General features: G+C 43.1%; 1 protein-coding gene across 4 annotated transcripts in view; it reads left to right on the plus strand.

The window, feature by feature from the left end:
- Window positions 1–16,671, plus strand: part of NCALD (neurocalcin delta) — a 367,660-nt gene that overhangs the window by 339,672 nt on the left and 11,317 nt on the right. For 3 of the 4 annotated variants that reach the window (XM_045561927.1, XM_045561925.1, XM_045561928.1), the window contains one exon: window positions 7,461–7,857. In XM_045561927.1, coding sequence (XP_045417883.1) covers window positions 7,480–7,857 — 378 coding nt within the window. In that variant the 5' untranslated portion in view covers window positions 7,461–7,479. Of the gene's footprint in view, window positions 1–6,036; window positions 6,060–7,460; window positions 7,858–16,671 lie in introns of those variants that run through there. The other variant, XM_045561929.1, reaches the window with a different exon arrangement.

Below are 16,671 nucleotides of genomic sequence, written 5' to 3' on the forward strand. Positions count from 1 at the left end.
AGCCTCACATTATTAACCATTGTATCTCTTACCTAATTCAATGCTTGGCATAAGGTCAGCACTCAATACTGTCTGTTGAATCCATCAATAAATGAAAATTCAGCAATTTAAAAGGGTGAATGAGATGCATTCAAGAAAAATGCTTTTAAGTGAAAACGAGGGTTAAAGAGTAGTATGGAATGATCCCATTTATGGTTAGAGTATACAGATTTCATATATATGCATTTAAATATCTAGGTGGATATAGATAAATAGAACTGCTAGTAGTGGGTTTTTTTTATGGAATGCTATTGGATCAGAATGAAGGTCTTCACTTTCTCATTTTTAAATCTTTTTATTACTTAGGTTTTTTACAGTAATGATGTATTACTTTGGTAATCAGCAAAACTAAAAATGATATTTCCACATTCAGGAGACAGGAAGAGGGTTGTTGTTAGATAGGTTTCTGTTCAGATTCTTATCAGAAATGTTTTATTGACCGTTCTGTGGTTGAACCTTATTTTTATGGAAAATAAACCCTGAAAAAAGAAAAGCCCAAGGCCAGGCCCTTTTCCATCTGAAATGCATGCTCTGTAGAGCAAGGACTCCGATATTTTGGAGACTGTAACCCCTGATCACCTGGAGAAGACCACATGATCTCTTGGCCTTTATCTCATACCACGGGGAAGGCAAAAGGAAGAGCAAAGTTGTTTCTAGTAAGCCTCCTGCTCGCTAGGTTGTGCCAGTTCAGTTCTCACCTCAAGCCCAGTCACCTCTCTGCAGGGGGCGTGGAAGCCAGCGGTGTGGCCAGGGGTCCCAGGCTATGACCCCTCACGCTGGAGATGTGAGCCCACAAGCCCGTCCTCACTGGGAAGAAGACCGTGCTGGGAGCAGTGCCCTTGTAACCCTTTCCAGACAATTGCAGCAAAGCCAGATGGGGTTGTGGGTCTCATTTCCTAGAGCAGCTCATCTTACCAGAGGCAAGAGGAGAGAATATTCTTTGATCAAGGTAAAGACTAAGCCAGTGGGATTGTTATATAACTCTTCATTTCTCCCTCTTTAACATTTTAATTTTTCCCTGATGCACCACTGTGTTTTATTTCCTAATATGCCTATTATATATGAATATGTCAGTTTGTATGTGTGGCCTCCTTTCAAATTCCCACTGGTTCCATTGAAAAGAAATTCTGAAGCAATGTGCTCTTCAGGTTTTTATTTAGTCATGCTTTTTTTTCCAGTAAAAATCAAAGACAACTGACCTAGAAATGAATCTGTGAGATTTTAGCCGCCAGTAAAATTCAGGCAGCTAAAATACCTCACGTCCAAGTCGTGGTAAGTGAACACCTACCTGCTCCTGTGCATCCGTAACTTTTATAATTTCCTTCCTTACATTTTAGGAACCTTTTTTAAGTTATGTTTTCATAATGTAGACATTCCATTGATTGAACATTCAAAGCAACTCTTAGTGGGCAAGGTTACATGCCCCAAATTAGGCAAATGTTTTAATGAACCTGGTCTCTCTCTGGAGCCGCTGTGGATTCTGTGTTCCTTGTTGCAGCCAAACTTGACTTTAGCTGCTTGTGTCTTGTAAATTCCATTTTAGGAGACGTCAGTGCAGTTTGCATTGAGATCTTTCCTCTGAAGTTAATCTCGCTGTCCAGGGTAGGTTATAGACTTTTCCCTATGGGCTTTGAGGAATTAAGTCACAGAGTTTTCAGAACCTTACGAGGAATCACAGAAATGCAATGCTGCAGATCTTTCCCTCCACAGACACAAAAAATACAGACGGGAGAGCACGCATTCCAGAAGGTCATTTGCTAGCTGCCATTCCTTTCACTGTGGCGTCATTTTTAGTTGCTATTCCTTTATTTTTCTTTTTAAATGGAAAATTAACTTCATATTTTGCATTCCTCATTATGGTACTCTTTGGTGATTTGGTGTCTTCTCTTCTCATGCATTTTTCCTTTTTCAGCTGTGATCAATATTAACGCCAGATTTATTTTTTGAACTCTAAGAGACTGGAGGTGACCCAAAATAAGCTGGGAAATTTCACATTGCCCTTCCCAAACTATTGAATGACAGGATGCTGATGTTTAATGGACTAGGTGTGCGTTCACTTATGGAAATGCAGAACTGACTCAAAGGCCCTGAAGAGGTAAAAGATGGGATATGCAGGAGGCCAGGGTACCTGGAGCAGAGGGAGGACCAAGAGCTAAGTCAGAGATGGCCCGGGGCCAGCTCACGCAGAGCACAGTGGGCCAAAGAGGGAGTTTGGACTTTATTCTAAGTATGCTGGGAAGCCTTTGAAGAATTTTAAGCAGAGGAGTGACACAGTCTAATTTGTGTTTTTAAAGTGTCACTCTGATGCCAGGTGCAATGACATGCTCCTGTGGTCCCAGCTACTCTGGAAGCTGAGGCAGGAGGGTCCCTTGAGCTCTGGAGTTCAAGGCTGCAGTGAGCTAAGACCACACCACTGCACTCCAGCCTGGGTGACAGAGCGAGACCCCATCTTTGAAAAGAGATCACTCTGGGAAAAATAGATTGGGGCAAGGGGTGGTTAGTGAGAGAGAGGAGGAGTGAAAAGTGAGATTCCAGGGAGGAGGGTGTTGTAGCAGACCAGGAAGGGAATGGTAGTTTGGATTGAGGTGGTGACAGTGGAGATGGTGAGGAGGGAATGGATTCGAGACAAATTTTGGGCACTGAATCAAGATCACATGTTAATGGAACAAAAATGAAAGGAATCACAGATGAGCCCCAGGGGTTTGTCGAGAGCAGATGGGCAGGCAGGGTGGGGAAGAGACCACAGGATTCAGAGAGGAAAGCAGAGTGCCAGTTCCACTCCATGGAGCACTCCAGTGTGCAGCCTTGAGCTGGGCATGAGGGACACAACATTGAAGAGGGTGTAATTTGTGTTTTCCTCCTACCTTACTGCTGATTCTTTCCTATTCTCCTTTACCGGTTCCCTCTCACCTCCCAGAGTGTAAATGGCAGTGTGATCAGGCTCCATCCTCAGTCTGCACTGACTTCCTTGGTGCACTCATCCAGTCCCGGGCTGTAAACTCTATCTATATACTGATCACTCCCACACTGATCTGGTCTCCCTGGACCTCTTCCTCTAACTTTAAACTTATGTATTCAACGACCTGCTTGCCATCTCCAACTGGCGTATAATAGGTATCTCAGAATCAACACGTGCACAGCTAAGCACTGGATCCATGTCCCCTGCTTCTCCTGTGTTTTCCCCACTTCTGTATATGTCAACTTCATCCTTATAGTTGCTCAGGCTCAAACCTTGGAGTTACACTGCACTGTTCCCTTTTTCACGCCCTACATCTGAACCACCCACCAGTCCTGTTGACTCTACCTTCAGCCTATATCCAGAATCCAACCATGTGTCCTGTCCTGTGCTGCCACCACCCTGAGTCCAGCCACCATCACCTCTTGCCTGTGTCATTTCAGGGGCCTCCTTACTGGTCTCCCTGCCTCTGCTCTTTTCGTCTTTAGCTCACTGTCAACACAGCAGCCAAGTGATCTCTTCAGACTATAAATCACTCCTATCACTTCTCTGCTAAAAACTCTGCAGTGGCTCCGTCTCACTCAGAGTGAGAGCCAAAGTCCCTACAGTCACCTCCAGGTCCCACATCCTCTGGCCCTGTGTGACCATGCTGGTCTCATCTCCTTGACTCCCTCTCGCCCTCCACTCCAGCTGCATCTTGGCTCGTGCTGGGTGCACCCCAGTTTAGACCCTTCTCCTTCACTGTTCTCTCTCTTGGAAGAGTCTTCTCCCAGCTCTCTCCTGGCTACCTGCCTCACTGCCTCTGGTCATTTTCAAATGTCACTTTCTCCATGGGGCCTTCTCTGGCTTCTTATTTAAAATCTCACCACCCATCCACCCACCCCTGGCATTCCTCTACCCCCTTCTCTTCTTTACTCTTCACCGTGGCACATCTCCAGCTATCATTTCACTTATTTATTTCATTTATCGCATGTCTCTTGCCACTGGACCGTAAGCCTCTCTGAGTTTTCATCTCTCTGCTAGTGAAATGCAGAAAGCCTGCCTGCCCGTCACACACGGCTGCTGTGCAGGTTGGATAGAACGATGTCTGAAGGACCAGCAAGGATAAGATCTTGTCATTTACCATGGCGTCTGGCCGTGACTGAATCACAGAGCTTTGCATGTAGGACTATCTCATTTAATTCTGACATCAAATCAACGAGATATGAACTCGTATTATTGAACTCATTTTACAAATCTGAGACAACTGAGGTGTGCCAAAAAGTTTAGTGAATTACCCAGCAGCTAATAAACAACAGAACCAAGCTTTGAACCCAAGCATTTTTCCCACCATATTTTCCTGGCATAAAATAAATGTTTTAATGACTGATTGGAGTAATGGAAAGGATTTGACCTGAGGTGCAACTTCTGTCTCCAGACTATTTTTCTCTTGACTGTTAATTAATGTACCATTTCCCCCATGCTATCCCACCCCCGTCCCCTTCAACACAAACAGGCAGAAATTCCTATCTTCCAAAAGAAAAAGATATTGTCAGTCACTCTATCATATGTCCCTGAGGTTTTGTTGCATGGTCTAACCAACTCCAGATGGTTGGTTTTCTCAAGTTCAGTCCTCATACTAAGTAAAGTATTTGTAGTTATCTACTGAAACAAATTCTGGACTTAATTGCAATCACCCGCTTCCCAAATAACTTATTCCATGCTCTTCTGCCTTGTTTGTGTTATGGCCTTTCTGTGCTAATGAATTTGTAAATGTGGTTTAATTACTGTTTACCAAAAAAATAGCTGCACACACAGATCAGTCTCCATGGGAGACTTAGCCAAAATGTTGAGGCAATTTGTTTCTAGTGCAAAAAGCAGCTAATAAATGAGAAGCACTTTTTAAACATTGGGAAAGGAACTTAAGTTTAGTTTTGAAGAAACAACGCTTTTTATATCTAGGGAAATAAATCATTCTTTAAGGGTATAGATTTAAATATCAAAATGGCATTTTTCCCCAAGGCTAACCACATAGCGATTTGTACATAACCAGATTATAATAACGGTGAGTTGATTGAAAACCACACCAAAGAGCTATATCCTTAAGAGCCTCCCAGAAGGAAAACTTGAAATTACTTGTAAATTCCATAAAATGTTTCAGAGCTCTATAAACCCATGTATTATGTATTACCTCATGTTTCTAAATTCTGGCTTCAGGCAAATTGCTAACTTAGCAACTAAATGACAATTTTAAAATTCTAATACAAACCAGCCTCTCTTACTTTGTTTTTTCAATCTCCAGGAAAAAAAAAAAAAAAAAGGACACAAAGGAAAGTGAAAGATATTGGAATGTTCAATTTATAAATTCTGTTTCTGCTCCATTTGGAGTTCTAGTTTAATTTTGCGTTTGCATAAAATGGTGTTTGCTTGATTCTGCATAAAGAGGGAACTCTGAAAGGAAGTTCGTTCCTGCAGCTGTTGGCCATGCTAGTAGGAAGGACACTCCATCCTCCTACACTTGGGGATGCCAGGTTCTGTCTCCAGTGCAGAACTCAGAAAACAAAACCAATCAACTTGGCAATTAATACGGATTTCTCATTATTGCCTGAACTATGGATGTTCCAAAAGCAGCTTGAGCCGGTGTGAGATACAAACACTGCCCTGCAGGAATTTCGGTATAAGACATCCTGAGACCAAGTCTTAACTACCAGATAGCTTTTAGTGTGTCCAAGAGCGTTCTGAAAACCAGGCCCTCATGCTTCTGGCAAAAAGCATCCTTTTCCGAGACTAGTCCATATTCCCATGTCGTAATTGCCTTTCTATCAGTCATTCCTGCATTTACTAGTTCACCGCGTGCCATTGTGGTGGCCCTGGCAAGACAAAGCAGCCCCATGGAGACTCTGCTTCCCTCAAGGGGCTGACCGTGTAGCAGGAGGGAGACAGAGAGAAACAAAGCACCGTGTAATGTGTAAAATTGCAAAGAAAACCAGCAATCGTGATTAAAATGGGGATATGTTGTCTTTCAGATACTCTGTAATTTTCCAAGCCTTTCAGGACTTTTTCCAGTAGAATAAAAATGCAAAATGTAAGTGCAGAGCACCTTTATGAAACCACACTTAAATCATATGACTCCATAACTAGGAACGAAGCTCAGATACCACCTCCTCCAAGAAAGCTTCCCTGGTAGCACCCTGCCCTTGTGGCTTGGGCATCCTTCCCAGGTACTCTCACTGCCTTCACTGTCTCCTCTGGATATGTGTGTGGTGTATCTATCATACTGTCCCCTCACTGTCACCACCCCCCGACACACACAGCTGGGTGCCCTTAGGAAGGAGGGGACATGACTTATTCTTTGCATCCAAAGCACCAGACATGTCCAGTAATGGTGCTCGGCAAATGGCTACGAATGGCTGTGTGACTGGGAAGATGGCAATTGCAGGGATTTCTCCATCTAGTAAAAGTCCTCTGTATTCCACACACTATATTAAGTTAAAAGAATATATATAACAGAAGGATGTGCATTCTTTTTTTAAAATGTAAATGTATTAAAACATGTTAATAGCACATATAAATAAGTATACATACAAAACATCTGGGAGAATATACACCAAAATGTTAGCAGTGGTTATCTGTAAGGGTTAGGATTTGAAATGATGCTGACTTTTTTCTTTTACGCATCCCTGTGTTGTTTTCCTGTTTTACTGTGGATGTGTGCTACTGTTATGATAAGAAAATACAAAGCTATTGTATTTTAAATAGGAAAGTGTTGCCTATTTCATAAGCCACAATCATAAGGCATAAATAATTTTATGAAGCATCATCTTTACCATCTCAACCCAAGGTCATCGGTGATTTACTCTGTGAATTTAAACTACTGAACTAGCTTGGTGGTGTTTAGTGGTATTAGATAGGTTTGTTTCCATTTTCCTTCCTCATGTCTGTGCTTACAATATTCGGAAGGTACCCAAGCAGCACTTTACTTGGAAATATTGTAGCAATAAAACATGCTAAATTCTCTTTTTTGGTCTCTCTCTCTCTCTCTCTTCCTTTTCTTTAATCGTCCCTGCTAATTAGAACCCCAGTCTTCTTAAATGCAGGCTCAACCTCTTGCAAACTGATAAACAAACCAGAACTAAGTAACCAATTAATTCTCCCTCCCTCCTCCCTCCTCCCTCCTCCCTCCTCCCTCCTCCCTCCCCCCCGTCCCCTCCCCCTCCTCGTCCCTCTGGATCTTTGCTTTCAGGCTGGCTCTGTAGAAAAGAAATATCAATTTTCTGGTTAGTGATATTTCTATCCTACATTATCTACTGGCCTGTGTTTCTCTTATTTTGTTTGGCTGCCTGCTATGTTGCAAAACCTAGACAATGTTATTGGACTAGTATAAAGTTTGTTTTTTCTTTTCCCCAAAGGAACAATCACAAATTATAAAACGTGCTTCTAAAGAACAGCTCTAAAAAATCACACGTGCTTTCTTTTCTATCTGCAGCTGAACTCCCGCTGCCAGGATGGGCAAACAGAACAGCAAGCTGCGCCCGGAGGTCATGCAGGACTTGCTGGAGAGCACGGACTTCACGGAGCACGAGATCCAGGAATGGTACAAAGGCTTCTTGAGAGACTGCCCCAGCGGACATTTGTCCATGGAGGAGTTTAAGAAAATATACGGGAACTTTTTCCCTTACGGGGATGCTTCCAAATTCGCAGAGCATGTCTTCCGCACCTTCGACGCGAATGGCGATGGGACAATAGACTTTAGAGAATTCATCATCGCCCTGAGCGTGACTTCGAGGGGGAAGCTGGAGCAGAAGCTGAAATGGGCCTTCAGCATGTACGACCTGGACGGAAACGGCTACATCAGCAAGGCGGAGATGCTAGAAATTGTGCAGGTACATAGCCCGGGCCCTTTCAAAGAAAAGAGCATGTGTCCCAGGAAGGATTGGAAGGCCATAGTGTAGCAGGTGTGGAGGTGGCAAACTGGCGGGTCGCCAGGGCAGGGTATTTGGCCGACCCAGTGTTTCCGAAAAGTTTGAACCCGCATTACAGTACAGGGTGGTGCATAAAAATCCACACTGATTGGCACCTCTTGAAAACCCAGCAGCTCTGGCCACCTGGGCCTGTTATTAGTCTCCCGGGGCTTTGTGGTGATCCCCACACTACAGATGAACATGCTCATCATGGCCACTCCATCGACTCAGTGCAATGACCTGCCTGGACTTGGGCCTTTGGGGTTCTGTCCCCTGGAGTGGGGTTCAGTAATCAAGCTCTGGCCTGGGTTCAAATCCTGCATCATCAGTTACTACCACTGTGACTGTGACCAAGTTAGTTCACCTAAGTGAGCCTCAGTGTCCTCATCTATAAAATGGAGCTACCAGCGGTACCCACCCATGTCGTGGGGCTATTCTAAGATGAGGTGTGACTCTCCATGTTAAATGCTTGGTACCGTGCCAGCCATACTGAAAGCTCATCATCATCACCATCATTAATTTACAACTTTCTCAGGCTCTTGAATGACAGCAGGAATCCGACTCCAGGCCCCACCCCTCAGGGATGCAAACACTGTAGAATGGAGGCCTCCCTCATTGTAGTAAGAGGCACTCCCTGTTTTTCCCCCAAGCACGCTCCCAGAGCAAGTTTCCTGAGCAGAACAGGAGAATGGGCCCCAGTGTTGGCTACATTTTCCTTGTGGGCCCACAGCACATGTGGGGAGGCAGGGTAAGGAGCTCGGGTTATGGCAATGACAGGGGGCTCAGCAGTGGGTGGGACCCAGAGACAATCCTCAGGGCCTCAGCTGCAGGCAACAAGAAGGACTAGGTGGTGGGGAGGCTGGCAGGCAAATGGGACACAATAGGGAAGCATCTGGCAGGGACGGCTGGTCCAAGAGAGTGGGCCTTTGGCTTCCTGGAGGGTTTGTCTCAGAGGCCAGCCCTCATCCCAGGACACCTGGGTAGATGTCCTGCAGAGGGAGAGCTGCAGCCCCTGGGAGAACTGCTGGGGTGCTAGACAAGTGGGGGCCGTAATACAAGGAGACAAAAAGAACTCAGCTACTGATGAGGAGGAGCATGGGGTACAGTGGTACTTGCCTACAAAAAAAACTACAGGGAACCTGGTTTGGAAATAGGGACAGAGCTCAAAAGAGACTTGCAAGATGACCTGTTAGTGGGTCTTGAAGCTGAGGCCTAGGGCCTGCTTCGAGGCCAGTGGGACTGAAGCTGCTTGAGCAGTTAAAGTGACAACTGCAAACATCAGCGAGATGCAGAAGCCGGTATCCAAAGTGACCCTCCTCATCCCTGGGACTCTCCAGGATCTGCCTTTCCTTCTTTCTGGTTGGGGCCCCCGTGGCTTCTCCTTCACCCAGAGCAGCACCTCTCTAAATAAATTGTCTTAAATTAGTCCCTCGGAGATGTGGCTCTTAAAATAAAAATAAAGGGTCTCTCTCTTCCCCTGAAGATAAACATCTGCAAAATAAAACATCTTCTGTAAAAATATGGGCAGTATAGAAAAATATAAAAGGTAAAGAGAAATATCTATAATTCCACCCTACCTACAAAGAGAATCACTGCTAATAATTTTTTAATATATCTTTCCTGGTCCTATTTCCGTTCATTTAAAAATATCTAATGGATTTCATAATGTATATGCAGTTTTCTATCTTACCATTTTCATTTAACTTAATAACACAAGTATTTCTCATGGTATAAAGACTTTTACTCAAGCTATTTTAATGGCTGCATAATAGTTCTACAGTATATTATAATTTTCTTAATTTTCCCCTATTGTTGGATATTTAGGTTGTTCCCAGTTTTTATTATTATATACAATACTATAACTTTTAAATATAAAATAAATCAGTAATCATTGTGCATAAAGTTGTTCTGTATTTAGGATTATTGCCTCAGAATATAGTCCCAGACGTGCAATTACTGGGCCAAAGGGTATGAGCATTTCTAAGGCTCTGGATACACTCTGCCAAATTGTTTTTCCAAAGGTACCCCAAAGTGTGCGAAGGGCTGTTCCCATGTCGTTGCACTTTTCTGATTTTTCTTCATTTTTCTTAAAAATCGCAATTAAATTTAATTAATTTAATCTTAATTAAAAATTAAAATTATATTAACATTTAAAAGGTGATTCATTTTAATTAGCTTTATTTTGTGTTCTTTTTTCTTCTGGGAGTGCTGTGCTCCACCCCTCTGTAGTAAAGGAATGGGTTCTCCTTTTGGAGAAAATTACTTCCTGGCTGCAATCTAAGAAAAAATTCTCATTAGCCACCATGGTATCTCCTCAAATACTTCTGCCCAGTGGTCCTGGCTGTCATTGGCCAATGGTTTCGTGGCCAGTAGTGATGCAGGGAGGAACCTTCAAACCTTGTAGATTATGTGAGTTTTACTCATAGATAAATGCAGTGGTTCATGCCTGTAATCCTAGCACTTTAGGAGGCTGAGGCGGGAGGAGTGCTTGAGGCCAGGAGTTCAAGACCAGCCTGGGTGGGCAATACAGCAAGACCCCATCTCCACAAAAAATTAAAAAAGGAAAACGAAAGAATCATCCATGCATTCATTCATCACCTCCTAAGAACTTGGCCCTGGAAATAAACAGTCTAGGGAGGAAACTAGAACTATCTCTATGCCGTGGAATCCAGTCTGCAAGAGCCGGAAGATTGCAGAGAGCGTGCAGAGGGCACTAGCAGACCCTCGCTCAGCACCTGCTGACTTAATCCACCATGTTCCTTAGGGGATGGAACAAGTGGTCATAAAAAGGAAGATGCTTCAAACTGACAGAGACACTTTCTTCACCCTGAAGTACCTTGGTCCATTCACTGGCCACAGGAAGCTTCCAGGCCACAGCTGTAATGATATTTGTTCCTTAAGAAAGGCTTATACGCTCGGGGCTCTAAAGAAGCCTGCAAGTGGAAGGCTCAAATTCCCTAAACTGTTTTCTAGAGCATTAAGCCTGATGATTAATATTCATGACCACAGAAAGGAAATATTGCAACACCCTGAGGTGACTTCACAGTCATCAAAGAGATTAAATTAAATTGAGAACCATTTTCATATGAAAGGTTATGTTATTCTATTTGGCTACTTCGAAAACTGACAATTCGTGTATTCCATCACATTCTTATGCTAATCTCCCTGCTTTCAATTATTCTAGATGAATTGGAATATATTGCACGATCTTACTGTACTTCCCAGCCCATTCTATTTTTTTTTCTTCCTTTTTTCTCCCCCCTTTTTGAAAACCCACACTCCCCAGGCCTTGTCACTGTGGCAGGAATCTCTATTCCTTTTGGGGACTTTTTTTCTTTGTTCTAGCTGGTTCACGGCATTTAGGAGAATATTCATTTGATTCGGGAAAGTCACTGTCGTTTCTGTTTTGTGCCTGAGTGAGTATCTGTTAGAAAGCTGGAGGAGGTGGAGCAAGCTGCAGAGCAGGAGACCCAGAAAACAAATTAAAGTTCGATTCCTTAACATGTAACTTGTAGCTTGATAACAAGTGGTGATACACAAATTCTTACCTGAATCTCTGTCCCTTCAAGACTCAGAAATTCAAGTAATTAATGGAAAATGCAAATTCATGATTGTTCACCTACAAACACTAATAATGGGTCAGGGTGAAGATTGGGGTAAAAACAAGTTTATCATTAGGCTTGACAATGAATGGGGTGTAGGAATACAATTCACAAATTTTCTAGTAGTTCTTCCCAGATGTTGTTTCCAGTGATTTAGCTTTGGTATCCAAAGAATAATATTTGTAGTGACAAGCTGGAATTCTTTTGTATTTCCTGACATTAGTAGAAAAGACTCTAAAATGTATGAGACTACTGTGAATTCTGTGTAGTACTGAACTACACCAGATTAGTTTCCTACAGCTGCTATAACATGCAGAAATTTAGTGGCTTAAAACCACACAAATTTATTATCTTACAGTTCTGGAGGTCAGAAGTCTGAAATCAGTTTCACTAGACTAAAATTAAGGTTTCCTCAGGGCATATTCCTTCCGGAAGCTTTTAGGGAGAACACTTTTCCTCACCTTTTCCAGCTTCTAGAAGCTTCCTCAGTTCCCTTGGCCTATGGCTGTCTTCATCCAAAGTCAGCAACAGCAGATGGAGTCCTTCTCATGCCCTCCACCCGTGCGTCTTACTCTCTGCCACTTGGAAAGATCCTTGTGGTTACACTGGCACTCTGTGGATAAGCCAGGAAAATCCTCCCACCTCGATATCCTTAATTAAGTCACAATCTGCCAAGTTTCTTTTACTATGCAAGGTAACGGATTCACAGGTTCCAGGGATTAGGGCATGTGGACATCTTTGGGGCACCGTCATTTAGTCTACCACAAATGCCAAAATGCAGTTGTGCTCCTTTTTAAAGAAATATTTTTGTGCTATATCAACATCTGGATGAATGAGCAAAACCATATGCAGGTTTATTTTTAGAGCCTGAAATGAACATTTTTACATTCATGTGTTTGTTTTTTTAAGTAACAAATTTAGGAACATGATTTAGGCTTGCTATTTTATTATTGCATCAAAAATCATCTCTCAGGAGTCTTAAACCAGATAACAACCCTGACCTTTCCTCATCTTGCAGCAGATTCTCTCCTTCAGCCCACCACTGCAGGAGGAAGGAGACTTGTGCTTGCCCTACACAGTCCCTGTCCCTCAGCCCTGCTGGAGGCTGGTCTAAATATTAATACCTGCACCCAACACGCCACAGGCTGTAACTGAGGAAGGGGCCAGTGAGCAAGTAAGTGGTGTTGCTGATTCTGCCGTGAACACTTAGCTGCTCTCTGGGATCTTGCGGGGTGGAGGGGATGTTGAACTTACGGATCCGTGAATGGGACCACAGCACTCCCAGGGAGATCACGTAGGAAGAAAAGGGAATTATACTTGCCTTCCTTTTGTTCTCAAACAGTAACTAACTAGGACCCTTTGGTTTTTTTGTTTGTTTGTTTTCTTTTGTTTTGTTTTGTTTTTTGAGACAGAGTCTCCCTCTGTTGCCCGGGCTAGAGTGCCATGGCGTCAGCCTAGCTCACAGCAACCTCAAACTCCTGGGCTCAAGTGATCCTCCTGCCTCAGCCTCCCGAGTAACTGGGACTACAGGCATGCGCCACCATGCCCGGCCATTAACTGGGACCCTTTGAAAGGTCAAGTTTTTAACTACAGGACTGTCACCAGCTATTTGTATACAAGCTACATTGCATTTTTTCTGTATATATTTTTAGTTGTCCATATAATTTCTTTCTGATTTAGTAGAGACGAGGTCTCACTCTTGCTCAGGCTGGTCTCAAACTCCTGAGCTCAAATGATCTACCCGCCTCGGCCTCCCAGAGTGCTAGGATTATAGGTGTGAGCCACCATGCCCAGCCATTAACTGGAACCCTTTGAAAGGTCAAGTTTTTAACTACAGGACTGTCATCAGCTATTTGTATACAAGCTGCATTGCATTATTCTTATGATTGAACGAAAATTATAGGCTTAGACAAAATGCGATCATTATCTCCAAAGCAAAGATGAACAGGGAATCAAAAGAGGAGCAGGCACATCAGAGTAGCCACCTCAGACGAAGCCTGTCCATATTGCCTTGCCTTTTTGTTTTTCCAAATCTCCATTTTCCTTCTTTCCCATCTCCTTGAGTTCCCTGAGGATGTACCTTCCCTTTCTTACAGAGCCAGCCTGGCATTGTTATTAAGGGTGTAGACCTCAGCGCAGAGTTCCTGGCTTCCCATAGTGATTCTGCCACTGAGTATAATAGCTACGTGTCCTTGGACAAGTTACTTAACATCTCTGGCATCACTTTCCTGATTTGTGAACTGGAGCTAATCAGAGCACCTAACTCATGGGTGATTGCAAGTGTGAAATCAGTAATTACAAGTAAAGAGCGTCGAACAGTGCCCATCATGGAGTGTCACTCAATAAATGTTGGCTGATATTATTCCTACCACCATTGCCAAATCTGGGACAGGGTATTTCCCTGCTAAATAAAGGGAATTTATTTCTGATCCAATGGAGAAAGTAATGAATAGAATCTTCCATTAAGTTTTAAGTTAAATTTACCCAGTTGTAAAATGTATGTTCACCAAGAAAAGGGACATAATCCAAGTAGATCTCTAATTGGTGGAAATCGTGGAAGAGATATTCTTGGCTTCAGAACCTCTCCTTCTTTACCTGCTGTCTTTCCCACCTAAGACAAGCCCATCTGGGAATAAGCTAAAACTAGGCTGCTCTGATGCTCACGGGGCTCAGACAAAAGAAAGATCACCTTTCCAGGAAAGAGTGTGGTTGGCACCAGGAATTCCCCAAACCCTCTTGATCTGAGCCCAGTCACACATCACACACTGGGACTATTTGGGAGACAGCTTGTCAGGATTTGTTCTTAAGTTCAACATAGAGCCTTTCCAAGAGAATCCAAAGGCTGACGTAATGTTACTCATAGCAGTCCTTAGGGAACTCACTTTAAAGACCAGGTGAGAATAGTTTGGAACTAACATTTTCATTACTCGGATATTAATGATTGCTTTGAAAATATTTGGAGTTCACATAACTGTCATTTTAGAATCAGACTTTCCCTACTAGTTGTGTTCAGAGTTAATTGGCATTTTTGATGAAGGCAAGGGGAACTTTGAATACCCCTAGTCCACATTTTCACACCTTTTAAATGAACGAAAACTGAAGGAAGGAATTTGGAAATACACTGGCAGCCCATAGCAAAAGATTTGGGTTTTGCTACTTTTAACAGTATGGGAAAAAAATGTTTTTTTCTGGTCTACCCCTGTGATGACTAAGGCATATACACCTACGTAACAATCAGATGTGGAGAAGATCGAGGTGGGGGTGGGGGGTGGTGATGGTGGTGCCCATGCAACGGAAGTTTGTCCTCCACGGGCACCAAACAAACCCACAGATTAATCCCCCCTGGTTTCAAGAGTGCCAGCTGTGACCAGGTCAGACAACCATTCTGTCTGACTGTGCCACAGAGAAAGACAGTGAGGGCCAGAGAGACTTCTCTACATTCTTGTTAGGAGCACATTCTGAGAGTATTTGCACTTTCCCCACAAAGACTTTTCTAAATTGGTGTCATAGACACCATATCACTTTTAATATGTTCCTTAAAGACTTGAAACACTGTGCTCTTCTGATTCAAGGGAAGAGTTTCTAGTTAATCTTCTACGGCCCCTGGGAATTCAGCTCTGAACCCTGGTCTAATCCTCAATTATGAATGGGGACCACGGATGTTACTCTGGAATGCAACTTGGATTTCTTTCCTGGAGAAAACTCTTGAAAGCAATTGCTTAGGCTAGTGGCTTTATCTAAGAACTGACCTTAGTGTTGCGTATTGGTTGTGTTGGGTTTGTCCCTTTCTTATCAAGGGATTAATCTTATTATTGAAAGCCACGCTATAGCTGAAGAGTTTCAGTTAACTCCTAGCATCAAGTATGGCATCTGGCAAACGTGAGTGCCTCCTGTCTAAAAGGTACCTCTTTCTTTTTTCTTCTAGAATATGGTTTTTAAAATATTTTTAAATTTTATTTTATTTTTATAGATTTAGGGGGTACAAGTGCAATTTTGTTACCTGGATATAGTGTATAGATGTGAAGTCGGGGGCGGGGAGGGGGATTGGTGTAACCATCACCCGAATACTATTCATTGTACCCATTAAGTAATTAAAAGGCAGCTCTTTCTGGTTGCTCCCTCCATATCTCCCTTGTGGACTTCTTTCCTTCTCCTGCTCCCTAAATACGGATATTCCCAAGTAGGGTTCCCTGTATTGCTTTCATTTCCTCTGAGAGTCTGTTCTCAGTGTCTGTTAGGGGCCAGGCACAGTAGTGAGGGCTTCTCAAGCTGTATAAGTGTCCTGGGGCAGCCATAAAGTGGGCGGCTTAAAACAATAGAAACTTGTTATGTTCTGTCACAATTCTAGAAGCTAGAAGTCCAAAAATCAAGGTCTCAACAAGCTTGGTTTCTTCTAGAAGCTCTGTGGGGAAATCTGTTCCATGCCTCTTTCCTAGCTGCTTGTGCTTGTTGGCAGTCCTTGGCATTCCTTGGCTTGCAGCAGCATCACTCCATTCTCCGCCTCCACCATCATATGGTGTTATCCCTACATGTCTGTGTCCAAAGGTCCCTCCTTTTATAAAGACACCAGTCATTGCAGTAGGCTAGCAGAATCCATTATGACCTCATTTTGACTTGATTACATCTGCAAAGACCCTATTTTCAAATAAAGTCACATTCACAGGTTTCTAGTGGACATGAATTTTTGAAGAACACTATTCAACCTAGTCCACAAACACTGTCTCATTTAATCCTCACCACAACCTTATCAGCGCCATTTTATGGTTGAAGAAACAGATTACTTCCAGATCTTCATCTCCACCATCTAACTGTTAGCAGACATCTCCACTAAAATGTTGCACTGGCACCTAAAAGTCAATATTCCATAAACAAACTCATTGCCCAATCCTCCCCACTCCCCCACCCCGACACCTTTTTAAGTAGTCCTATCATCCATCCTGTAATCTAGAAAAAGACATCTTTGGCACTCCCCCAACATCTATCTCCATATCCAGGCAGTCATCAGACCTATTAAATCTGCCTTCTTAATCTATTTTAAATCCATCATTCTTGTCCATTCCTCCTGCTCACTGTCTCATTTCCAGTCAGTGGTGGTACCCATCACTTTCAGATAGGAACACTTCATATTTTTTCA

Source organism: Lemur catta, chromosome 9 (genome assembly GCF_020740605.2).
Source record: "Lemur catta isolate mLemCat1 chromosome 9, mLemCat1.pri, whole genome shotgun sequence".
Classification (NCBI taxonomy): domain Eukaryota; kingdom Metazoa; phylum Chordata; class Mammalia; order Primates; family Lemuridae; genus Lemur; species Lemur catta.